Source organism: Chelmon rostratus, chromosome 22, assembly GCF_017976325.1.
Source record: "Chelmon rostratus isolate fCheRos1 chromosome 22, fCheRos1.pri, whole genome shotgun sequence".
In the NCBI taxonomy this organism is placed as follows: Eukaryota; Metazoa; Chordata; class Actinopteri; order Chaetodontiformes; family Chaetodontidae; genus Chelmon; species Chelmon rostratus.
The window spans coordinates 7989355-8015930 of NC_055679.1; the positions used below are offsets into that span (position 1 = coordinate 7989355).

The 26576-nt window shown below is 44.8% G+C and overlaps 1 protein-coding gene and 1 long non-coding RNA gene across 4 annotated transcripts; both read left to right on the plus strand.

Moving 5' to 3' along the window:
• Nucleotides 1–3073: 3073 nt before the first annotated feature.
• Nucleotides 3074–10146, plus strand: LOC121625932. The gene is made up of 3 exons (XR_006007929.1): nucleotides 3074–3461; nucleotides 7367–7419; nucleotides 9897–10146. It is a non-coding gene; the product is annotated as an uncharacterized LOC121625932 (long non-coding RNA).
• Nucleotides 10147–14534: 4388 nt separating this feature from the next.
• Nucleotides 14535–26297, plus strand: LOC121625654 (peroxisome proliferator-activated receptor alpha-like). Of its 3 annotated transcripts, none has more exons than XM_041963835.1 (8): nucleotides 14535–14706; nucleotides 18009–18240; nucleotides 19515–19669; nucleotides 22648–22786; nucleotides 23398–23597; nucleotides 23695–23964; nucleotides 24100–24343; nucleotides 24446–26295. In XM_041963835.1, the coding sequence occupies exons 2-8, from the start codon at nucleotides 18057–18059 to the stop codon at nucleotides 24688–24690; spliced, it is 1437 nt and encodes a 478-aa protein (XP_041819769.1). In that variant the 5' UTR covers nucleotides 14535–14706; nucleotides 18009–18056; the 3' UTR covers nucleotides 24691–26295. The 3 variants fall into 3 exon arrangements, with proteins under 3 accessions (XP_041819769.1, XP_041819770.1, XP_041819771.1); XM_041963836.1 differs by having other exon boundaries at nucleotides 23698–23964; nucleotides 24446–26271; XM_041963837.1 differs by lacking the exon at nucleotides 14535–14706 and having other exon boundaries at nucleotides 18027–18240; nucleotides 24446–26297.
• Nucleotides 26298–26576: the final 279 nt, after the last annotated feature.

Here is a 26576-nt window from a genome sequence, read left to right on the forward strand (position 1 = left end):
CTGGGTCTGTCCTCTGAGGTAGAAACACACACACACACACACACACAGCAGCGTAACGCCTTTTCTTTTAGCCTCCAGGACTGAGAGCGAGGAGGTAGGAGAGGCTGCAACTAACCAAGCGGCCATATTAGCTTGCTGTTCAATCGCTTCATGCTCGCTCTGGTCTTCGTCTTCTTCTCCACGCTGAAAAACACGAATGAGAAAACAGTTAAGCGCATGCAAGGAGGTCTTCCCACCTCTGTTTGTGTCAACGTGTGCAATTCCCCTAAAGACAGATCGAAATCAAGACCAGCTAGCCGTGCTCCATGATGTGAGATCTGTCGTTTCTTTGGACAGTTTTCCCTTTTTCCCCTCTCTTTTGTGTGGCTGCTACTTTGGGGAGAGAGGAGGGGAAAAAATTTGCCTGTGTTGAGTTTCTTTTGGGAAAGAGAAGACTGGAGGGGAGGGGAATGGCGTCCAAAAGAGAGGAAGTTGTTTTTTTGCCATGGGGGAATCTGTTGCAAACAGCTAAGGGGCATTACAGCACGTTGGCCACAGAGAGAAGGGAGGGAAGTCGGGTGGAAACCGGACGGGTGTGAATAACCTTCAGCAGGCTGATGCAGAGGTTGGTAGGTGTGCAGGAGACAGGGGGAGAGAGAGAGCCAGCAGGGGTGGTATCTGGCACAAAAAAACATAAAAAGATCCTCCTCATGCAGGCTTAAATTAACACTAGCTGTTCAGAGCAGGGCTGTTTATTACTGTAGGCTATAACAGTGCTACTGAAAGGACAAGAAAGGGTGGGAGACAGAATAGGCTGGACACTGGAGGGGAGGCGGAGAGGGAAGGAGGGAGCAGGACACGAGCAGAGTCATCAGCAGAGTCCATTTTATCGTTCGGCATCGCCCGACATCTCTCTTCTCCTTATTCACGCACAGGACTGCCGCCGCCACCGCCGCAGATCGCGGCAAAGGCGAGGATGGCCTAGTAATGGCACATGGCGGGCGCACTGCGGTAAATATTACAGGATTTTACAGCACGGTTCGCTGTTGCAATCAAGGAGGGGCAGTCGCACCCAGGTGCTTATCTGGCTTTGATTACGTGCCAAAACAGTCAACGTAGCCTTTCAACTTCTGAACACGTGTGTGGTCGAGAAAAAGAAGCGGCGATCAGGACAAAATTCATCAGCAGCGATGCCAGACTTCCTTTAATGACCTTTTATTAGTGGAACGCCATTGCTTCCATTGGCCGCCTGGAAGTTTTGTGATAAAGGACACGTAGGTCAAAGTCAGGCGTCTGACACTGAACTCTCTGAAATGAACAGACGAGTTGTTAATCTTTTCCATGATTCTCAAAGTTAGGTGTTGCAAGTTGTCCCAGAATCCTTTAATCATTTGCGAGTGTGTGTGTGTGTTTGCTGTGACTCTCCTCTTCAGAAGAAGTGCACTGTATGCCCCCCCCCCCCAGCTCCCTCCCCACCCCGCCTCGTGCATGCGCACGTCACGCCGGTGATGAAAACGCGCAGTGCGCACGCACTCCCACACGTCCCTGTTTCATCATCAGCTGAGCCCTTTCTCCTCCACTCACAGCTCTTCTCCCCTCCCTCTCTCGCCCCCTCCCCTCCCGGCTCTTGCTTCTTTTTCTATCCATCGCTCTCCTCCTCCTCTCTCCCTGGGTCCCGGCCACATGCGAGAGGGTAGACTAGGACGCTGCAGCTCTGAAAAAAAAAAAAAAAGAGAGAGGGGAAAAACGCTCTGCTGCTATTTCTACAGGCGGGCCCTCCCCTTTAGCTACTCTGTGCCAAAAGAGGGAGGGATTTTTTACTACTCCCAGTCCCAGGATTTTAACCCTCTGCCTGCTCTCGCCTCTCTGCAAGATCTGCTCCTCAATATCATGCAACAAGTGGCTTTGCTTTACTCCTACTTCGACATCGCTGCGCCATTTGCGAAGATGTTTTCCGGGACCCCCGTTTTCTTCAGCGGGCGGGCGCCGATCTCATGCATTCGGCCGTTTTTTTTGCTGCTTTCGGGTCGTTGTCGGTAGAGTTAAACTGGACGGGTTAGAATCAGTGGTTTTGATTTTTACCCCACCGTGATGCGAAGGCTTTTTCGAGCACGTGCTTCTAGATTTACTCGCCATGCTTCCTTCTCTCGTGAGTCGTCCCCGAAGCTGAGGACGAAGACAGCAGTTTTCAAGCGTGGTGCTTGACCAGCTGCTTGATTTCACGCTACCTGTGCATGTACGTGTGCATGTCTTGATTTCAACAGATGATTTCTTGTGTATTTTTCCTGTGCTCTTATCTCCTTCGCCCTCCTCCTTCCTCACCCTTTCCATCTCTAAACCTCTCCCTCTTTTGGGTTTTCTGCCCCACCCTCTCTTCCTCACGCTCTCTCTCTCCCTCTCTCCTTCTTTCTCTCCTCCCCTCTCTCTCTCTCTCTCTCTCTCTCTGTCGTGGGCAGTCTCCACTGAAAGGGGAGCACGAGGGCGGAGCAGCGACGGGGCTTTTTCTGGGACAGGTGCCAATTCCAAACAAAAGACACAAAAAGCCAAAAAAGAGTGAGATAGTTCCCAACGACAGGCAAAAAGAGGCATGTTTCAAGAAGTGATTTGTAGTAATAACATGTGTGCACATGTGTAACCGTTCTCCTCTTGCAGGACTTTTTTTTTTCGTTGCATGAGCGAGTAGCAGCAGAGATCTTGAATCCTCTCTTTCCCCCCTTCTCTGCTCCCTTGCTCCCGTGAAGGCATTTGAGTTTCGAGCGGGGAAAAGAAGGAGGGGTGGGTGGAGTTGGGAAGGGGCAGTGGGAGGCGGAGCCTCGCCTCCTCTCCTCCCTGTGAGTCTTCTGCATTATTCATATGCCCGGGCCAGTGCTGCAATCTGACTGGCTGCCTGGCTTAGCATTCACCCGACATTCAGCGGCTCTGTTTGCTAACATTCCTCATTCAAAGCCTTGTTAACTGCCAGACGGGAGGAACACGCGACTCCATGGGAAACCCACATGGCCTCCTTATTGTGGCGAGCCCTGACAGTCTCAGACTAGGAGGTGGCAGACAGGGGAGAGCGAGGGGAGCCGGTTTGCAAATATTAGAAAGCAAGTTAGCTGAGGTGAGGCAGGTTACCCGAGGCTTAGAGGCAGGGTTTGGGTTAAGGTGGCCAGATTGACAGGGTAAAGCCCAGACAGGGGGGCAGACAGATGGGCAGACAGACATATAGACAAGGCGCTGAGGCGGACGGGGAGGCTGGCACTTTGTGGGACTCTGAATGGGGCTCTCGTTGGCGTGCCCGCCTACTCCTTGCAGGGAGTGCAGAGCTGTGTGACTGAATCCGAGCTCCTTCTCTGCCCTTCTCTACAGAGAGGATATGTGGACATACTGCGTACAGCTAGGAGGGAATCGAGCACAATGAGCGGCGGAGATTTCGGCGCTTTACCCCGGATAGCTGCCTGACTGCGGTGTGTGTGCCAGTGGCCTCAAAGTCTCACTGGGTAAGTCAGAGAGCGTGTGTGGGTGTGGAGGTAAGTGTGTGTGTGTGCGTGTATGCCTGCGTACGTGTGTGTGAAGCATGCACACATGCAGAGGTTTTCTTTTGCGAAAAACGATGAAATGCGAAGATGAAACCGGCGCCACGGCGCAGCTTCGTTTTGACCCGATCTCCATGTTGGTGTGTTTAAGTCTGGGTGTTGTTTCCTTCAGGGCGACACGACTATCCAGAGACAGGAGGCTTAACTGAATATAGGCAAACTGGGGGGGGGGGGGCGGAAACGTGGCACGGGCTTTGAATTTCAGACGAAACCGAGCTAATCTCTCCTCTGGTGCGTTCCTACCTGCAGTTTTGCACTCCAGGTCGGCCTTTTGTGTGTGTGAAAGAGAGACGGTTTTGGAGGGAGCAGAGAGGGACGAGTGCTGTAATGTTGGGCCGAGGGCCAGACAAGGCCTGCTACACAAGGCCGAGCCCCACCACAACGCTCCCTCTCCCTCTCTCTCTCACCCCCTCTCTCTCTTTCTCCCCCTCTCCCTGTGTCTCTCTCCCCTTTTCTATCCTGGTCAGCTATCAGAAAACTATTAACCGTGATTCTCGTAACGACTTTTCTCATTAAAACCTCATCTCGGTGAATATGAGCGAGGTTTTTTGTTTGTAATAGAAGGTTAAACATTTGAAAATGGGTCATCGCTGACACGTGGCCACACGTACGGTGGATATAGCTCGAACAGGCCTTCTGGACATAGCGTTTATTATGCTTTAGAACTATTGTGTCTCAAATATTAGTGTTCGTTTACATTTCTTGCATTTTCCTTAATATGCGTAAACAGGAAAAACGCTTCAAGGCATTCATCTGCAGACATTTCTCTCTTTAGATCGGTCATACAGTTTGAAGACTCGTTAAATTCAAGGCAATGTAACCTAAATTCACAGTATTTGGACTGTGTATTTACTGGGAATAGAGCGGTATGCTTTGTAAAGAATTAATAAAAGTGATGTTGTCAATAGCATTACTATCACCCCTTCTTCATCCCTGAGGAAGAATATTGGCTCTAATTTTGTCTTTTTAATGTCATATTTTCCACATAATTAAAAAAATCAATACGCCACACCCCCCCGTAGATGCCTTCTAGTGTGGCATCTTTTAATTGTCACCCATAAATCAGTTTTTTGAACCAGCGCTAATTGAAAAATCCGACATTTTTTTCCACGTTGCCTGTCGATATGGCTTCATGTTGAACACCTCAGCACATCAGAGTCTGCCATGACCAATAGGTAGGAGTGGAGGCAGCGTGAGTCATCACAGATAGCTCTAGTCATCCCACCTACGTCCTACGTTACACACTACAGGGTCTTGCGCGAGCTCCGCCATCACTGTCACCGCAGCAGGAAAGCCCGAACTTCCCGCATTAGGTGTGTCCGGACCCCTCTTCTGAGACCCCCAGCCCGCTGATATTACGAGTTAATACGTCAGCATTTGAAAAAGGCAGACGTCACTACTGAACACCAATCGGCTCATAAGGTGCTGCAGCAGAGTCAAATGAGGGATGAGATTGTTTTTTGATTTCTCGCTGCCCTTCTTTTCTATTTCCTTCCTTTCCAGCTTAATCCATCTCAGAATCGGGGCTATAATACCCAAACAGCGAGAAGCGCGCTTCAACAGCGCTTCATAACTTGGAAACTGTTGATCGTTTCAGTAACTGTTGAAAAAACATTGAAAGTTAATAGTCTCTGTATAGTATCTGTCGGGTGTGTTTATGTCACGGATAACAAGAAGGTCGTACGGTATAATTCCTCAAAATATTGCCAGTCTTAGAAAGAATAATTAATCCGGAGGAGATGAGAAAACATCTAGTTAGATTTTGGAATTCATAAAAATAATCTATTTTTCACGCAAAGATGGCAGTGAGGTGCAGATTGTCGTGTGATTTTATATCGTACACGCTGATTTCCCGCACTTCAAAATACTGTCTCACCTTTAACGACAGACCGCTGAGGAGTCCTGCATCGTTTTTTGTTTTAAAGCCAAAAAAGTAACGTAGAAATTGCAGATTTTGCCTCCACATCGAATCTACAAGCCCGGTTTATAAAAGCATATCATGTGATGTGTTACACACTGTCAGAAAACAGCCAAACACAAGGAAGTGGGAAAGCTAGCACAAAGACCATCACACCACATCTTGAACCAGACACACACACACACACACAGGCAAACACCCAGACACATTTGATGCTATGTACCCCACAATGAACCCTGGCTCCTAAGATGAATGGGGTTCCCACGCCTCTCCCAAGGAGTGCAGGGCACAGCCTCCTCCTCTGAGCATTCACACACACACACACACACACACACACACAATGCACACATTACAGATGGCCACATTACAGATGGCCACACAGTCTTACTCAAACACACACAGGTGCATTTTAGTATAATACAGAGACACACACTTGCAGTGAAAAGGCACAAGGACTCATTTAAAAAAGCACGCAGAGACATACTTAAAATATTGATTATTATTCAGAGCGTGTCAGTTTTAAAGATGGAGTGAGACACTGCTTTATCCGAATCGCTGGCACTTCAGCAGTTCGCCATGAAAAGCGCCTTTTAATTTGTCAAGCAGCAAGCAGGAAGGTAAATGAGGTATGAGACGAATTTGAGGTGTTACACTTTCAGTTACATTTCGGACACACCTCTTGTTTCAGTGTGTGTGAGAATGTCTGTGAGTGTGTGTGTGTGTGTGTGTGTGAGAAAGTAAGAGTGTGAGTCAGTCATAAGGTTTTGTTTTGCAGGAAGAATTTAAATGAAGCAGAAACAAAAGTTCGTGGGAAAATCTAACATTTCATTTTGTAAGGGTTCAGCAACACAAAGTCTTTCAGTGTGCGTCTTTCAGTGTGCGTGTGTGTGTGTGTGTGTGTGTGTTTGTTGTGTCTGTGTGGTTTTCACATGAATGTATGTATGGCTTTGTTTCAAACTCTAAAATCTGATTGTTAAATTATAAAATGTATATATTTTAAAATGTATTTTTGTATTATTTTATTTTCTTAAATACACTTTGCCGTTTTTAAAAAGTGTTATGATGTTAGATTATAGTTTATTTTTTTCTCGTGTAAAAATAAGTGCATAATTCATTCTTAGAATATACATAATATATTTTTATATATATTGAATTTAATTTCTTTAATTATACTTTATAATAGAAGACAAAACTTTTTCTACAATAGTGTGTGTGTGTGTGTGTGTGTGTGAGAGAGAGAGAGAGGGGAGGGGCTGTAATATTTATTTATATAATGTGCAAAGAATATATTTTTATTTTTTAGCATAAAAATATTTTAGTAAAAAATTGTGGATTTTATTTGTAACTTAATTTGATGCTTGTTTGTCAATGTTCCATTTTTCTCTTACGTTTTTAATAGATTAAGCACTTTTTAAATTTTTAGAGTAAAAATGAATATTGACAAGAAAGAAAATGACAGAAAATCTGGATAAATGTAGAACAAAAAGCCACGGCTTCATTTGCAGTAATTTGCACAGTAATGTAATTCCCACTGGTCATTTTCTGAAGCAAAGGGAGAGATGAATCTGCAGCTTCTTCAACACTGGCCAGTATATGGTAATATAATTATCCAGTCTAAATTCAGCTGCAGTATTCTGAGCCATGATCACTCTAACATATGTTACATCAGCCTTAATGATACACTCAAGTAGCTGCTTGGCAGGTTTATGACCTGAGGCTACATGGACACCTTGGTGTGTGTGTGTGTGTGTGTGTGTGTGTGTGTGTGTGTGTGTGTGTGTGTTTTGTGAATATATCTGCACAGTATTTTGTGTGTGTTTGTGTGTGTGTAGATATGGGCGTGTGTAAATATAACTGTATTTACGTCCCTGTTTTTCTCTTCTGTTTGCAGGCTCATTATTTAGGAATGGCTTAATTTTGTTGGTCAGACCTCAAAATATCAAGGTGAGTTTCAAGATTTTATTCATTTTCAACATTTTCAAATGTATTTCTGTATTATCCAAGTATATATTTACTTCACACTCAGTGATGCGTTTAACTGTGTGTGTGTGTGTGCGTGCGTGCGTGTGCATGCCATCACACTGCTGAATTGTCAGAGTCGAAATCATTTAGATGTAGCTGGAGATGTGCATCCTCCGGTTCCCTCTTCCAAGCGGCCCGCAGGCACACAACACAATTAGCACAGTTAGTCGTTAGTTTATTGAACACAATCCGGCTCACGTTGTTCCCAGCACACAGCGGCAACGGAGGCAGCAAGCGGCGCGTCCCGTCAAAACCCGGGCCCGGCGCGTTGTGTGTGTCATGTCATCTGAATCAGTAAGTCTCTGGTGCGGCTCAAAGATAATCTCCTCAAAGGAAATTAGTCGGGGAAAAAAGGGGAAAGAAAAGCCGTCAGCCTAAAGGTCAAATGAAGATTAGAGGGAAACAGTACACGAGGGCACACCGGCTGGCACCCGGAACTGCACAAAGGCCTCATTGTCACGGGAGCTCAGCTCCGCACACACTCTCCCTGCGTACTTGGGGAGACATGACACCTGTTGGTGGCAGTGGTCAACTGCAGGCGGAGTGACCAGACACCTTCACAGGGCGAGAGTAGTGCTCAGATGTTGTGACTTTTATTGTTTTAAATACACTAAAATGACACGTAAATCCAAGACACACGAATGTTTACAGTGATTGTGGACACGGCACGACTCCGCAGCCGAACACGGACACAGGTTTTTGTCTTGCGTCACATTGTTTTTAATCTTCCATGTCTCCAGCAACGAGACCGAGCGTGCCGATACATGAAAGTTAAAATAACAAAAGAAGAAAAACACACCAAACAGATTGTAAAAAAAAAAAATAAACAACAGCTTTGCTGATTTTACGTTTTTATTCCGATCCTCTCGGCAGAGTCCACTCACTTCAAAGAGTCGAGTGCTTAATCTCAACTAACTCAGAGTCTCATTCTTGACAGCTTAACACAGTTTTATGGTTCAAGGCGCCATGAATCCAAACGTTGGACGAATGCTCTTTTGGAAATTTGTCCAACAGTTCATGGCTGTCAGTCACACCTCTCATAATTAATGACACCATTACATTTTTGACTTCATGCAGGCAGCTTTGGAGTGTATTAATATGATAACACACTCTGAACAGGTTTTAAATACAGTCTCTAAAATAATTAAAAAAATTTAAAATATACAGGATTAATTTATCCCTCCGCTAATGTGCAGACCAGCAATTCAATATTTTAATTGAACACTTTTAGATATTTTAAGCAGTGTGCAAGTGTTAAAGGGTTAGTTCACCCACATTACAAATTACATTACCTCTCGTCATTTCTAGCTGTGGAGGTCTTGAGGTGCCTGCCTTCACCCCAACACAATGCAGGGTTAGGGTTACAGAACGCTGTTTGTAGTGTTCACAGCAGTGAAAGACTCCTTTTACTCATAAGACTCCTTTCCACATAACGAGCTGTGAGTGGGTTTTATACGGAGTATTTCTTTTGGAGAAAGAAGTTTCAATTAAAAGTGCTTTTCAACGATGAATTAAATGAAATAAATGAAATTAATCTCGATCTCGACAAGAAGCCACCAGAGGTAACGGAGAAACTATGTTTTCTGTAATTTGCATGAATCAACCCTTGTCCTGTGCAAACCTGATACCTCGCCTACACATATTAGCAGTGGAAGTGTTATATACCTCACAGGCTTGGACATTAAGTGGCTCGTGTAGAGATTTGTGTGGCATTTATGGGATAACCGACCTGCAATAAAACAGCCGCAAACCGGTGCGTGCGTGCAGTGTGCGTGTGAGGAGTTAAGGCAGTGACTCACTTTCATAAGCCGGACCCCACCTCGCTTCCTCACGTCTCCCCCGTCGCTCCCCGGCTCGGGGGGGAAACCGCAGCAGAGCCGCAGCCTCCCCCTCCTCACTCAGGAAACTCCCTGAAACAACCACAACCTGTTTGGCCTTTCAGCCACTCGCACACATACAGATGGACGCCGATTTGCGCCGGGTCCTCCTGTGACGCACACGAACAGGCTGCAAATGAAGCACGATAGCTTTTCTGCAGAGGGTTTAACTGGCTAGTTGAAAGTTAATGGTGTCGTTTATCAACCGTGGGTGTGTTCGTTCACTTTAGAGGTGTTACCCAAGCCACCAGGTAACAACATGCAGATTGCCAAACAGGCTGCTCATAAATAATACAGGTAGGAGACACTCTCGCTCTGTGTGCGTGTGTGTTCATGTGCATGTGTTCGTGCGCAGGCTTTTACACACAAACACTCCAACAGGTAGAGCTGTCTGTGTTTGTTGCGTAGGCTCAAAGTGGAGCGCGGTCGTTACGCGGCGCTCACGTGTGAGGCACGAGGTGAAAGTGTGACCTTTCGACACCCGCCGGCAGCTCACTCTCTCCTCTCATTTGTCTCCATCAGGCCGAGGAAACCTGAGAGGAGGCGAGCTGACAGACCGCACAGGCCTGAGGCCGCCGCCGCGGAGAGGAGGTGACCTGTCAGGCCTAAGTGACTTCCAGGAAGTATTTTGACGGCTTTCTTTCATTTGCAACAATTAAAGTGCGAAGAAATGATGGCGCTTGGTTAGTTCACTCTCACGTCAGGTTAGGTTTTCTGTGAATATAGAAAGAAAAACAACCAGAAAAAGTAAAAGCAAAAAGTGATAAAAAGAAACGTATCAATTTCATAAATACAGTGACTCATTTAGAAGTCATTTAAAAAAAGTTTGGGACATTGATTATCGAGTAAGGTTTTTTTTTTTGCTTAAAATATCTAAAATACATCGATATATTATAATAGTTAAATTAAAAACAATTGAAAATTATCAAAAATATAAGTGTACTGCAGAAACATCCTGACGAACGTGTTGCGATAGAGAATGATTTGAATTATCATTATTATATATTAATTTGAATTTCTTCAGTTTTTTGAAGTTCTGAAAAGTCCCTGAGGCCCATCTGTGTTTTAAATGAATAAAATGTCTACTCACAAAATATTTAATGCAATCATCTAGTAATAATACATGTTTATTCTTGACCCTGGGAACAAAACAAACTCAAAGGCCCACTTACTTGCTTTTTCAAATGCAGCTATTATATTTCAGCGCTCAGGAAAGAGTAGGTCTAAGTATCGATTATCACATCAACATGCAGTATGAAAAAAAAGCCTCTCTATAAACACACACTTTACAGTTGATTTGTTTTCTTTCATGTGTGTTTTCCTGGTTTTCTGAGCGCCGTCTGTCGCTTTGAGTGTGTCTTCCGGCAGGTCGACCGTCAGCCACGTGACGCGAGCGACGCCTGCAGGAGATGAACTGTCCTTTGGGGTGAGGTAGTAGGTTGTATAGTTTTAGGGTCATTCCCAAACTGTCAGATGACTATACAACTTACTGTCTTTCCTGGAGCGACTGTGATGGCAGCAGCATCGGCATCACGACGGTGGAAATACAACTTCACCACTTTTCTCTTCCGTCAGCAGTCTTGCACCCCTTGTTAAATTAAAGTTAGAAAGGAACTGATACCGAGGAGAAGCAGATAAGTTAGAGAGCAGTGTCACAGATGATCTCATATATCGTGTACATTCAGTGTGTTTCTGAACTGATACTCATCACCTTACTGAAATATACCTCATACAGAACTTTTGTCTGGTAAAGTGTTACTTTAAATGTGCTTATTATACTTGCAAATGCTCTAACAAAATGCCTCCATTAACAGATGTTTGAATAATGTTTTGTACTTGTAGTGAAATGTGACATTTTAACTCGAATGCTATCATTTTAAACCCTGCTGTATTTGCTGTAATGACGGCTGAGTAGTTCTGTTTTCATTTACACGGTGAGCAGATGTGACCTTTGCACAAAGCTTCAGACAAAGATCTTCCTCCTACCCGCCCGGGTGTCTTATGGTGTTCGTACAGGGTGAGGTAGTAGGTTGTGTGGTTTCAGGGTTGTGATTTTACCCCATCAGGAGCTAACTATACAACCTACTGCCTTCCCTGGAGGGCAGCAATACATCACAGGAGCACACGGCGACCTTCGACTTGGGGATACGCTGACAGACTGAGTGCTAACATTTGATTTCTGAGGTTTCATTGAATGGGTGAGTGGTGCCAACAGCATCAACATTGATCACTTCACAGATACTGTATATGTATGGATACATGGAAAATGCACTTGAAGAAAGGCTTGTGTTTTGTTTTGTTTTTTGCATTATTAGTGTTTTAACTTTGTACTGTTACTGTTTGCCAATAAATAAAGACTTGATAAGAAATAGTGTATGAACAAACAATGACTCTAGTCTGATCCTTTCAGTGTCCAGAGGGGCAGCAGCAAAGGCTTAGTTATTTGAATAGTTTCTTCTTCTGTAATCCTCGTTAGGAGCTCATTTGACTTCAAAATGCGGAAGTTAAACGTCTCTGTAGCTCAGGCCTGAACATGTAGACATGTATATTTACAACCCCTATTCCAGAAAGTTTGTAAAATGTAAATAAAAACAAAATGTAGTCATTTGCATGGTTTTTGAAAGTGTTCCTGAGCCCATGCAGTAACATCCTTCATTCAATCACGTGTTCACAAAGTGGTGAACCTCACTCCAACCTCGTTTGTGAACCCCTGAGCCTTTCCAGGATGCTCCTTTCATACCCAATCATGATACAATCACCTGTTACCAATCAACCTGTTTACCTGTGGAATGATCCAAACAGGTGCTTTTGGAGCGTTCCACGACTTCCCCAGTCTTTTGTTTCTCCTGTCCCAACTTGTTTGAAATGTGTTGCTGCATCAAATTCAGAATAAGCAGATATTTACAATAATCAATGAAGCTGATGAGGCAAAAACATTAAATATATTGTCTTTGTACTTGTTTCAGTTGAGTGTATGTCAAAAGGATTAGCAAGTCATCACGTTCTGTTTGTTTTATACAGCGTCCCAACTTTTTTGGAAGTTTGTGCATCCTTTGTCTTTACTTTTTGTCCTTTCAAACAAAGGTAATTGCTTTTTCCATGCACGATGTCGATAATGTGCTGGATCAAAGGAAAAGAAAATTCTAGAAAACCATTTGAAGCTACAAAATTCAAAGTAAACAAAGAAGAGCCATAACACTGATTGCAGCAAAGTGGTGTCGGAACAAATGTTAATTTTGTAACACACCTCAAAGTGTAGTCACAGGCTTTGAGCTAAGTTTTCAAGTCGCCTCTCAAACTTGATCAAAGCTGATATCTGGTTCACACCGTCTCAATTCAGCTTCAGACTGTCTCTAATTCAAAAAACATGAGCATGTGCGTTTTCCCTCACAGATGGAACAAGACGCCAGGTGCTGAGGTACCAGCAAAAAAAACTCATAAATTATCACCCTCCCACTTGTCTGTGTGAAAACACACTGAGCATCCTCAGAAGAGTTCTGTTGTCTAGCTTCACTGTGGACGATGACAAGATGATGGCCAAATACCCCCAGACAGTCTCTCACCTCAGTGTGGGGACACATTGCTGTGAACCCATACACAGTAGATGGCGCCAGATATTACATGTTGGCAGTGCACAGTTCAGTGCTCGTTTGCAGGATTTATTTTACAGAAGGCTGTGAGGTTATAAAGACTATGGAGCAAAGAAAAAAACTACACCTGAAGATGCATTTACAGAGATTATTCATCATTTGCAGAAAAATGTTGAGTGTTTCATAACTGCAAAATGTTTTGGGCCCAGTCAAAAAGTGCATTTGAATCGGAACTGAACAATTGTATGTCACCTGTCATTAAAAATACATAAATGTTCATTAAGGTTTCACACTCATTTAACAAGGAAAACTTAAAAACGTATCCTACATTGGTTTCCTTTGCTAAGTTATGCAAATAATAAAGAAATATCTGCAAAGTGCAGAAGCAACGTTTTAAAGATGTGGAATATGCAAAAGCTAACTGTAAAGAAATGTCAGGAATATGAGCCTGATAAAGACCACCTCAGCCTGCTAATTAGCCTTCCAATAGGATAACATGACATGGCTCACAGGCTCCTGCATTGTGCAGAGCATGTCCCTGTCAGCGTGGTCTGGTTATATCATCTGGTTTACTGCTCGTCCCATAAAGATCAGTTTAGGAGGCAAAGGCCACACCTTCCTCTAACCTCCTGACACTGGACTGCTGCACAAAAGAGAAACACATTTGAATTCAATTTATAGTAAAATCAATATTTTGACTAAGAGCACAAGATTATTATTGTTATTTATCTACTGTAACATATATGACATACAGTACAGTGGTGGAGTAAGTATTCAGGTCCCTAACTTAAGTAAAAGTAGCTGTACTGCAACATAGAAATACTCCCTTAGAAGTAAAAAACCCTGCAAAGTTATATATTGTGTTATCAATAATGATGCATTAATGTGTAAGTAGCATTTTACTGGTGTAGGTGGTTAGGATGGAGCTCCTGTTTTGTATAGTGTCGACTAATTTGATCTGATATGATATAATAAAGTACTTTCTAATAAAACAGTGCATCATATTTTTATATTATCATTTCTGTTGTTTTTTGTATATAAACTCTTCATCAGCAAAAGTAGCTCAAGCTGTTGAAAAAAATGTAGTCGAGTATAAAATAGATGTTCAAAATTAACTAACATTGCTCACAGTCAGGTCATTAATATGCAATGGCAACATTTTATGGTTGTTTTATTGAGCATTATGTAATTAATATAGCATATGACGCTGCTGACCTTAATTACGTCAGTGATGTACAGTGGCTCCATTGTGAATGGTTTAATAGCCGATCAGCTGACATTGATTTTGCAGTGCTGTGTTTATTGACATCCAGCATTTTACTGCGATGACATGGAGACAACGTCGACGACAGCACGTTCCACGTCCCCGGCGCACGTCCACACCGACTCGTGACGTCTCGCGCCACCAGGAAGTGATTGTGCTCGGCCCAAATTTTTTTTTTTTTTAAAGGGGGGGGGGCGGTCCCGTTCGCAATTCTCCGCATGTCCATTGGTCGAAACCATAGGTGTGTCGGGGGGGTGTGTGCGCCTTGTCGCCGTCCGTCGCTGCGTTACTTCCTGTAGGCCGGGATGAACGGAGGGCCGACGGCGCGCAGGGAGGCGACGCGTCAGGCTGGCAGCGCAGAGGATCTGGATCAGTGTGTCGCAGCGTCCCGCGATCAAAACACCTCCCTCCTCCGCTAACAGACGGCCGTCCATCCCGGTGACAGCGTGTGGAAATGCTTCGGATAGCAGCCTCTGAGGTAACTCACGAGCTTCGGTGCTGTTATGTAACGATGATTATTAACCTCACTCGGCTGTTTTTAACTAACTTTTGTCGTGCATGCACGCTCGAGCTTTCCTGCACGAAACACAACTGAATCTGGTTTTCTTAGAAGATCAAACTGTCTCAATCTGCTGATCTCTGTCCCTGCATGATCAGAGGATGCAGCCGATTGTTCTCGGTATATTGTTATATATTTCGCCCAACTTGCATTTCCTGAGCTGCCCCTAACCTGTTTTGTGATAAACCACAACCCCCCCATACCATTCTGCTGAGAAAAAAACATAAAAGCATATTCGTTTATTGGCCCTAAATTCCTCTTTCATCCCCTCCATTAGATTTCTATTTCCTTGTCTGTGCAGCAGCATTACCACAAGGTAATGAAAGGCAAGCAAGCCAGCCCGCAAATGCAGAACTTGTTCAAGTCAAACTGTGGGACCTGGTCTGGGGATTTCCTGTGCATCTGATTTTTGGTGGCACATGGATGACCTTGTTGCGGAGAGATCAAATCCTGATTCACTGACGAATGGGAGACAGCTGGTGTTCACCCCGAGCAAGCACTTCACACAGTAGGCAAGTCTTGGACCGTGAACGACAGGTGACAGCAAATGTAACAGCGTCTATATCCAGCTGCAAGGCAATGCAAAGACCTGGGTTTTCTCCTGATTGTGCGTTTGTTGTATCCTCGCTGTCATCTGTTAACGTGCTTTTCTGAGTGCAGCTCCTGTTTCCTCTTCCCCTGTGACCTAAAGATAGCAGCCCTCTGTCTGGGATTATAGTTCCTCTGGGATTTTAAAACACAATGTCCTTTGAGGTGATGGGGGAAACATGGGCTGGGTAATCTATGAAAGGGGAAATAAAGTGGAATCGGCCCAGTTAAGAAGTAGTTGTTGACCTGTTTTAGATCAGGCTCTTCAACACACTGACCCAGAGAGGCTGTTTTATATAAAGAAACAGACTCAAGATGTGACCATCGACTAAATCACCAGCTAAATCTTTACAATGAGTCTGATTAGAGCTGCGACTAAAGGTTAATTTCTAGATTAATCCATTGATTTTGGTCTATTAAACATCAGAAAACAGTGGAAAAAGCCCATCACAAAATCCTAGAGCAAAATATATGCTCAGCAAACAGTTAAAACCCCCCAAAATATTCAATTTAATGTAAGAAAACCAGCAAAGTCTCACATTTGAGAGCCTGAAACCTTCTAAATTTTTGCCATTTTCTCTTGAAAACTTTCTTAAATGAGGCTCAGAATGGCTGCAGACTCATTTTCTTCCAAAGAGCTAATTGATAAATCGGCTTCAGCCACTCGTGCCAGTAGTGCGGATCTGGACACGCAGAACTCAGAAGCGCGCTGTAAAATCGTCAAAACCAGAAATGGAGATAGGTTGTAGGCTTGTGTTTGTGACTGGATCCTGCGTGCGTTGGGCGGGACACGGCCGCAGTGCAAAGACAGCAGGGAAAAGACGCGCATGACCTGAGATGCGAGGGGAAAGGCGGGCTAGGTTTGGGGTGAACTCAATGCACTGAGATCCAAACGCTGTTTATTGTGCTGCAGAGGAAAACACGTCTGCCTCATCAGCCCTTTGACAGCTGCCAGGAACATCATCAGGTTGCGAGAGTGCACACGTTGTGTGTTTAAGCAGCTCGCCAGACCAGTTAGACAACAGTTAGTCACCAGCTACCTCGGTCTGCATAGCCTTCACCGCGCAGCCCATATGGCACAATGCATTGTTGGTACAAGCCTAAATAGTTCCACACACACTCACAGATCCTGACGCAACGCTCCCTTTGGCGTGCCGTCAGGACCTGTCCCCTGGCATGCAGCAACCCCAGAGACGACAAACAAGAACAAGCACGCTTTGATCAATCATGTCCTCGCCGTGTGGCCCAACAAACCAGAGTTGACCAAGTGCACGTTTTCGCCCGGACAGACGAAGATGGCGTTTTACCCAACTGCCGTGTTCAGCCATTAGTCCGGCAGTGAGAGTTAAAGTTACGCAATCTCATGTTCGCGATGTTTCTTCCACGCTTGGCTTACAGATGTACGCAGCTGTGTAAACTGAGATTTTACACTGAGGCGGCCCCGCAGCCAGATCTCTGTATGTTAGATATCCTGCCTGCATGGTGTAGTCACTTTGTCAGCATTATAACACAGATGAAGTTTTGTTTTAATAAAGTAAAAGCAGAGATTTAAAACAGAGAGACTTCCTTTCTTTGATAAAGGCAGTTTTTCTTTCAGTTTTTGTGCTCATCGTCACATCATTTGTACTGCATCGAGGTTTTAAGGCAGTATGCTTTGCAGAGTTGTCATCTGACAAGCCAGTCAGTCTCCAGTCTGTTGAACATCAACTCTTAACATCCGCCATGAATTGCTGGAAGTCGCAGAGAGCGTCATGATGGCTGGCCGCGGTGCTGCGATGATGATTCAAACAGATGTCCTCTACCCTGCTGGGAGCAGCTGGGAGCTCCACCAAACTCCCCCACGCACATGCTTCGAGATCCACTCTGAGACTGAGAGGACGCAGACAGAGAAAGTGACTTAGAGCTGTGTGTCCATACATGAAAAGCTGTTCATGCGGGGTAAACATCAGCCTCTTAAAAGTCTCTGGTCAGAGTGGGTCAGTAACCCAGAGTTAAGGCGTTTGTGCACTTTGGCTGCACATGATGGAACTTAATCCGTGAATGATGCAGATGAAATAATGTGCTAATGTTGACTCTGTGTGCATGGCTCACTTATTAAGCAATCACCTTCACATGATGACCTTACCTCTGGCGTTGGCAGCTGAAAAAGCGCCGTACTGCCAAACAGAACGGTTCGTAACGCTTTATCTCACGCATGTGGCGGCTGTAACCAGGTCAGTTTGCGAGGCAGCACGAACGTCCCAAATCTGAATTGAAAAGCCACCTCTGCCGAGCCCAAAAAGATAGACGCACCCACTGCTGGGGCTCTTGAAGAAAAAGGGTTGAAATCTTTCGACACGTGCAAACATGCACCACAATGAAGCAAAAAGAGGAAACTGAAGGGGCTACTGTACTAATACAGTTGTAAGCTCCCTTTAGCACAAAGGACAAAGGATCTCCCTTTGTTAATTGATGGCCCCATTAAACACTAGTAAACTCCAGCAGGGGCTTTTGTGCCACACGGCATCATTTTCCACAAGCTGGTTTTCCCGGTCCACGCCAGGAACAGGCAATATGGATAATTATTGAAAACGATCTGGAAAAATCTGTGACAATCAAGGCCTCAACTTTTTCTCTGTCCCCTCTTGCCACAGTCTGGTGAGTGAGGGGTTGTTCCTCCCAGGTTTGGTTTGAGCTCCACCATGGCGGGGGACCTCTTTAGCCCGCCGTCCCCGCTGGGGGATTCCCTGCTGGACAGCCCCCTGTGCGGCGACCTGATGGACGATCTTCGTGACATCTCCCAGTCCATAGGAGACGACACGCTGGGATTTGATTTCCCTGAGTACCAGAGCACTGGCTCGGGGTCTGACAGCTCCATCGCGCTGGGTGAGTAGTGGAGGCTGGCCCCCGAGGCTGGAAGAGGCTCCCTAGCTGCTTTAAAGCATTTCAGGGTTTATTTTTTATCTCGTTCTTGAGCTACTGCTGACAGGTGATGCGGATCATTACAGCTCTGACCTTTTGGCTCCATTGTTCAGTATGTAAATGCACTGAGGAGGCCCATGTAAACCACTGTGTGTCTGATCACAGGAGATTAGATACAACTCAGTTCCTTTCTCTTTGTATCTTCTCCATGATATTGTCTCCAAATTCCTGAGCAGCTCCTCAGAAATGATCCATGCCTTCTGTAATTTTGTGGAGACTTAGAAACTCAGCGACTAAGTTCAACATTAGTCTTGCAAGCTAAAACTGAAGTCAGAAATAATCAAGGTCTTTATGCCAACCTGTACAGATTCTACATTGGCAGTTTCACAAATATATTTTTGTCATCTGACCAGTGAGCTTGGATATAAGTGAATTGTTAGCAAACTTTAAAAAATGCTTAAATTTGAAGCCATACTATACTAATGAAATATGCTTATTTGCTTTCAAGCTAAGACTCAGATGAGAGGATCGGTACCATTCCTATATCTGTACGCTACTGTGAATTATGATGCTAACCCTACAGCTAGCAGCTAGCAGCTGGCTGCCTTAGCTTTAAGACTTTGTTAACCTCTAAAGTTCACTAATTAACGTGATATATCTTATTTGTTAAACCCACTACAAAACAAACGGCTAGCTTAGTTTAAAAAGTGGAAAAAGACTAGCCTGGTTCTGTCTACCTCTAAGCTCGCTAATTAACATATGTTAGCTTGTTTGATAAACCTGTACAAAACAAAAGGCTAGCTAACAGACAGTTAGCTTAGTTTAAAGAGTGGAAAAAAACTAGTCTAGTTATGTCTACATCTAAAGCTTGCTAATAAACATATGTTATCTTATTTGATAAACCTGTACAAAACAAACGGCTAGCTAACAGACGGTGAAGATAAGCTAACTGCCTGTTGTTAGCTTCACAAGTCATGAGACACACTGAATGAGTGGAATCAATCTTCTCGTCTAACTCTTGACAAGAAAGCGAATAAGCGAATTTGCCAAAATGTCAAACTATTCGTAAGTGTTTCCTGCTCTCCTTTGTGGCCTAAATAACTGTTCTCTGAGTAACTTTTTCAGAGTAGGTGGGACATCTTTTCCAAAAAATGGATGTCGCAGTTTGAATTTGTTCAAAGTGTTGCTCAGTGGAATCACTCACTGTTGTCTTCGTGCTGCCTGGTCGTGTGCTGCAGACACGTTGACCCCAGCCTCCAGTCCGTCGTCGGGGGTGGGTGGTGCAGCACCAGACCCAGAGGAGAGCTTCACCCCCCTCAGCCTGGAGTGCCGGGTGTGCTCAGACAAGGCCTCTGGCTTCCACTACGGCGTGCATGCCTGTGAGGGCTGCAAGGTGAGACATGTCAGACTACAACAGGTGTAGCGCCGCCAGATAGCGTACATATGAATGCATGTACTGACATACTGTACAGATCAAAGTGAGAAAGGACATAAAGGCCACACAGAGATATAAATTTAAACATAAAGACATATGCATACCTGTTCAGATTGATGATAGCAGGAGCGGTAAAGGTAAATGTTGTCTCTGGTGGCCCTGCATGTAGCTGCGTAACTGTATCAAAGGTGAAAAACGGCACACAAACACACGCACGCACACACATACGTGCCCGCACAAACACACGCACGCACGCCCAAACATATACAAAGCTTGGCATGCAGAGGCACCTGACCTAGAGGCCAGTGGAAAGTTTCTGAGACAAGCAGCCGGGTCATGTGAGGTGGGGGATATGGCCTTGGTTGACTTGTCACCCCTCCCCTGCTTGGCACAGAGCCAAACTGAGTGACGCTAATACACAAACTTGTACACACTGAGCCGCTGCTGGCTTAATGCTAAACATTAACTTCCTATGGTGTCTTCTTTTTGATTTACTGATAAGAACCATTTGTTTTTTTTCTTCAGGGTCTCACCATCACGAAGGTAAATCCTTCAGGCCTGAATTTGTTGAGCAGAAAAATGTCATTAGAAAACAGTGACCCTGAGCTCAGTGATCAGTTCTGTGTACATGTGTTTAAACCTTTAAAGACCATCGCGACATTGTTTGTCAAGTCATGTGAGCTTGTCGTAGTCTCATACCTCTCTAAGCTGATGGCACGTTGTTGCTGCTAATCCAGGCCTTTGTCTGCTATTTTTGCACGACTTTTGAACTTGTGACCTTGCCTGTTTTAAAGTTTTTCTCAGCCACGGCTCCTCCTGTGTATTATTTCATGCAACAACGACTACATAATGATCAGGTAATTCAGACGGATTTGTAGCAGTTTCCATAGGTGTTCTGCTCATCTTGTGTCTTCTATAATGAGTCAGTTTTCCACTTCCCTGGACTTGCAGTGTGCCTCCAGTTCCACTCTGATCTATAGAAGACAGCAGAGATAGACACCAGCAGGAGGCTAGAATTTCACAATTTTCATCTCTCTGTCCAAGCTTTGCAGAATGGCCTGTCAGTTGCACAATGCACATCTGTGTGTTTCTGAGCGCTGCTAAACTGGCCGTATTCCTGCAGGGCTCCGGCTTATGACCCACATCTCATTCATCAGAATCAACACAAATAACGCTCATCCTGTACGCCCTCGCGTCCCCGCTCTGCAGCAGTGACACGGTGACTCTGAACTGTTGGACGCCGCACATGTGAGAGGCTTATTTTGACCGCGCTCTCATGATATTGCGCCATCATGGAAAAGTCTGGCTTGTGATGCGGAGCAGTCACAGCTCACGGTTTCCATGCTGGACAGGCTCTGCGCAGCATTTTCAACACCTCGCTTTAAGAGACGAGCGCTTCATAGTGGGAATGCGAATGGAATGTGCTGTGATGCGATGGTGCGAGGGCTCGGGTCTGCGCCGGTGACGGTGGGACGTTTAGTGCAGCAGGACAGTCAGCTCAGTCAGCAATGGAAAGGTTAATCACAGCACCTCAAACTGCTCAATAGGTGGATGTGAGTTTGAACAAATGTGCCACAAAGATGCCTGAGTTAAAACTTTTCTGTTTTGCTAAGAGACGTTTGCCCTTAAGGCAACATTGTGCAATGCAGCTCTTCGCTTACGCCTTGTTGTTCTCCTCTCGCAGCTATATATCACAGCAAAGTACTGGCCTCCGGTTGTGTCTGCACACTCATACACAGACATGCAAAGACATGAATGCTGTAAACACACACATCTGTTTTTTTCCCCCCTCCTCGTGCAGTTCTGTTGTTTCTAATGTGTTTTTGATGACTATCACATGTCACTGAACTATATGCCTGGGCCTTCACATGTCTCCCGGCAGTGTTTTCATGAAGATCGTTCTCCCCGCAAAAGCTACTTTTTTTGTGGTTTGAAAAAAAAAAAAACGTTGTGTGACACATGATAACTCTTAATAACAACATGCCTTCAACATAAAGGCAGGCAAGACCTTCTGTGAGATGATGGCTGATGTATTGTGTGACCTTGTGGGTGCGGATACACTGCCAGAAAGTCTGTATTCCCTTCTTGACGTTGAGGGATGAGGAATGTCCTGATTGAAATTTCAGCAATGTGCACGTTGGTGTGTGTGAGCGTACGTCAATTGATCATAAGTTCGGGCACATGTGTGGCATCTGTTAGCTCATGTGGGCCCGCCGCTCTGCATCTCTCAGCGCGTGATGGAGGGCTGCTCTTGTCCAATCAGGGTTCTTCTTCAGAAAGGTCAGAGCCGACCTTAAAGCATGTCCCTCTTAAAATATAGATGTAATTACGCTGTGCAGGCCAATCCAAAATGTAATACAACACTGGTCCCGCCAGGGCTTTTAATGTACAGAATGCATGTACAGTGCTATAAGGTGCTGCAGACATGTCGTGTATCATCAGATGAATAGCTTCACTGAGACCTTTGTGATCAGATTTCATTGATTGAGACTAGATCATCTCTAGTAATCCTCGTGTTGTCCTAAAGATAAAAAAAATCTAATTTTAATCTGTTTATGATTAGAAATCATAGACATCTGCATTCCTGGACTTCCTGGTTTTTTGGGGGCACTTAAGACGCAGCATTTCTAAAATAGCTTTGTAAAATAACATGGAAAACAGTTATTCTCCAACTACTTGAACAGCAGGTGTTGTTTCTTCATGCAGAATTGATCTCTGGTTTAAAATTTAATTATGGGGTGTCATTGGAGGCGTGCCAAGGATGCGTCATTTTTGACCTTGGAGGCAAGGGTAGAGAACATAAACACATCAGCGGGGGCAGCTATTTGTATTTTGTGGCCTTTTTTGTGCAATCAAATCAAAATGTTTGCATGTGATCTTCAATTGAAGCTGTAAATGAAGTTGACAGCCACAGTATTTGTCACTGTCTCTGCCAGGGGTTCTTCAGGAGGACCATCAGGCTGAAGCTGGAGTACGACAAGTGTGAACGTCACTGCAAAATCCAAAAGAAGAACCGCAACAAGTGCCAGTACTGCCGATTCCACAAGTGCCTCTCTGTGGGCATGTCCCACAACGGTAACAACTGTTTAAAGCTGAACTGACTGAGCTAACATTAGCCACAATCAGCTCCTGGTCATAGTGTCTATTAGCGCTGGCTGTGATCATAACCATCGATTACTGGAGTCATTAAGTCCACTGAAAAAACACAATGAAAGAAACTCAAGCTGTGCAGTTACATAAAACTCTAAGCACATCGTCCTCAGCCGACATCGTAGTAGTAGGTGTTCTTTATGACAGCAACAGAGTTCCTGTGATTTGGCTCCAGTTCAGTGTGCTTTCCATTGACTGGGTTTTTATGGAACAATGTCCTGCCGGAGCCTGCTTGACATTGAGAAAACACAGTCCCATATAGTGCCACATCTGGCCTGTCATCTGCACTGACTGCTGGGGGGGTGGTGGGTGGGGGAGGGAGGTCATCGGGTTTGTTACGATGGCCTCCCACTGCAGACAGAACAGTGTAAGAAACCTGAGAGGAGGACGCGTTGTCCTCAGAGGGGAGGAAAGAATGTCGAATGTGGGTGAATGTTTGTGTGTGCATGCATGTTTGCTGCAGCAGGATGTGCCTAATGTAAAATAAGACACCCACCGTAAAGCCGCTGCTAATGATGAACGTTTCTGTGCACCAGCCATCCGGTTTGGTCGGATGCCTCAGGCGGAGAAGCTAAAGCTAAAAGCAGAAAGCAAGATGGTGGAGAAGGAGAAAGCGAGCCCCATGTTGGCCGACAACAAGATTCTGGTCAGGCAGATCCACGAGGCCTACATGAAGAACTTCAACATGAACAAGGCGAAAGCTCGGCTCATACTCACCGGAAAGACCAGCAAGCCGGTACAGAAAAAAAAATAAAGCAAAGGACAGAAGTTTGAGTGCATTTTTTACTCTGTATCCTCACCTCACCAGCTTCCTCTCCTCTGTCTTTTCCCAGCAGCCTTTCATCATTCACGACATGGAGACGTTCCAGCTGGCAGAGCGGACGCTAGCGGCCCATATGATAATCAGCGACTATCTGGAGCCCGAGAGCGGCCTTCAAGCTGGGGAGGTGGTTCCGGCTGTGGCGTGTGGGGAGCTCCAGCAGCGGGAGGCTGAAGCCAGGCTCTTCCACTGCTGCCAGAGTACCTCGGTGGAGACGGTCACAGAGCTGACGGAGTTCGCCAAGGCGGTGCCGGGCTTCCAGAGCCTGGATCTGAATGATCAGGTGGGTTTAGAGAAGTTGTATGTATAATTTTCAAGCCAGGGCATGGAGAGGCAAGATGTTACTTAGCTTGAATTAAAGCGGGCATCTTTTAAGCACATCTGAGTCAAGCTCTAACCTTCCTACCTGCACGTTTAGGTGACTCTCTTGAAGTACGGAGTGTATGAAGCCCTCTTCACCCTCCTGGCCTCCTGCATGAACAAAGACGGCCTCCTGGTGGCCCGCGGTGGAGGCTTCATCACCCGAGAGTTCCTCAAGAGCCTCCGGCGGCCATTTAGCGACATGATGGAGCCCAAATTCCAGTTTGCCACTCGCTTCAACTCCCTGGAGCTGGACGACAGTGACCTGGCGCTGTTTGTGGCTGCCATCATCTGCTGTGGAGGTAACTGACATCCTGTGCGAAATTCTCTGGAATCATATTTAAAAGTGCACAATAAAGAGTCCTCCCTCTTCTCTCTCCCTCTGTCGGATCCCTTCGCTCCAGATCGGCCAGGCCTGGTGGACGTGCCTCTGGTGGAGCAGCTGCAGGAAAGCATCGTTCAGGCACTGCGGCTCCACCTGCTGGCCAACCACCCCGACGACAGCTTCCTCTTCCCCAGACTGCTGCAGAAACTGGCTGACCTCCGGGAGCTGGTCACCGAGCATGCTCAGCTGGTGCAGGAAATCAAGACAACGGAGGACACCTCGCTGCACCCGCTCCTGCAAGAGATATACAGGGACATGTACTGAGAAGATAGGACACGGTCCTGAGCAGGGGACATGTATTAAAATATTAATGTATGCCACTGAAACCTTACTGAGAGTATCATGCATATCGATGTACTGTTCGTAGCTTGTTGTGCAGCTTTGTGGATGCACGCTGTTGTGATGTGCAGAGCTTGCATTGAGATTGTGTGACTTTCTACTGGAACAAAACAAGTGAAATGGGGGGAAAGGCAGCTCTTGTAGGTGGCGTGACTGCCTCCATTAAAAGGGGGACACAGTGGGGAACAGACTTTTAGATCTTACGCCTTACATGTGTAGAGATATTGAATTTAGCTGCTAAGAATTGGCTCCTGGGTGCCAGCTTTAACTCTACAGACACAAATACTAAACAAAAGCACATTAGGATGACTGCTATGAAAATGTGCATAGCATTAAAAATGGGCCTACATGTATTGAAGTACATGACCACGGCAGTCATGCATGCACTGATGCTAAATGTTCATTTTTTTCTGTGAGCAGCGAGTTCAACAGGTGTCTCAGAAAGCAGATCAGTTAGAGAAGTAATAACATTTTTAACCTTTGAGGAAATGTTGGTGGTGCAAAAGGCGCTACAACTCAATACCAGACACGTCTCTAATATTTGGGATATTTGGTGCATATGATATGTTATTTCAAAAGTTATTTGGATTCGGTTAATGCCATTCTCATGTCGTTCTATTGTGTGCTAGTGCCTTATGGATCGTTTTGATGTAAGTAGTTGAAGAAACGCCTGCATCAGTATTCACCAAGTGCCATAATGTCTCGGTGCCTGAGCTCATGTTACCTCTCGTTCAACCACACCTCGTGCCTTCAGCAGAGTAGCTTTTTTTTTTAACCATGTGTAACTATTTAGTGCTGGACCAGGGAATGTTCTCACATATTAAAACATAAATCAGGAACGATAGTGCATTTCAAGTGGGCAGTGAACTAAAAGGAGCCTTACTTCGACTAGAAAATACTATAATTTCACGTGTTAAGTATTTATTTTAATCCTCCATCGTAGCTCACCTCACCTACTTTCTCAAAATGTATCGTACAAATCCTGCCATCAGGACATTCTGTTTTCAGGATACGACTGCATCGGCCAGTATTGAATATTTTGACCACAAACACAATAATCTGTTAAGGTGGTTTAGGTTATATTTTGTAAATCCAACAAGAATGTGGTGAGCGCTGTGAAAGGGATGTGTGTATGTGCAGACAGTAAATCAGGCCTCAGAAAAGAGGAGCTGAATGCTGAATTTGCTGCAATGAGATTTCACCTCCCAATGCAGTGTCATTGTTGTCATTCTGCAACTGTTAATATTTTTTATCATGCTCAGTGCAGTGTACAGTAAAAAAAAAAAAAAAGAAGCTTTTGCTGTTTCAATAAAAAGAATCATGTCATGAGGTAGTCTAAAATAAACTAATATATTTAACTGAGTTTTGTAATGCCTTGACTTACTGTCGATTAATGCCAATATTTTCTGTTCAAATAAATGAGCTCACAGGCCATTTTCACTGCAGACATTTTGAGCTGTCATAGCAGGAAATGCAAAACAGGTGGAACCAATAATGTTAATGATAGCTTTGGTTCATTAAGTGTCCTAGCAAGCCATTAATGTTACTATTTGCAACTGTGCTTTTCATTTCATGACACTATTGAAGTAATTGCTGTAAAAAAAAAAAAAAAAAAAAAAACATGAAAATGACCAATGACATTCATTTTGATTGGTTTACAAAATTTTCATATAATCTCAGATCCAAAAAATATTTGTTTGAAGCCTCCTAGTACAGGATGTTAGGTTAAATGTTCCGACAGGCTTAATAATTTGTCAATAATTATGAAAAGCTAATGGTAGCTAGAATATCCCCCAACTGTACCGCTTGTA

What these genes read in the sequence shown, in the direction of transcription:
- LOC121625654 (XM_041963835.1), top strand. Translation starts at nt 18,057, where the DNA reads ATGGCGGGGGACCTCTTTAGCCCGCCGTCCCCGCTGGGGGATTCCCTG. An exon ending in ATGCCTGTGAGGGCTGCAAG is followed by an intron (nt 19,670 to 22,647) that starts GTGAGACATGTC and finishes TGTCTCTGCCAG; the next exon opens with GGGTTCTTCAGGAGGACCAT. An exon ending in TGCCATCATCTGCTGTGGAG is followed by an intron (nt 24,344 to 24,445) that starts GTAACTGACATC and finishes CCTTCGCTCCAG; the next exon opens with ATCGGCCAGGCCTGGTGGAC.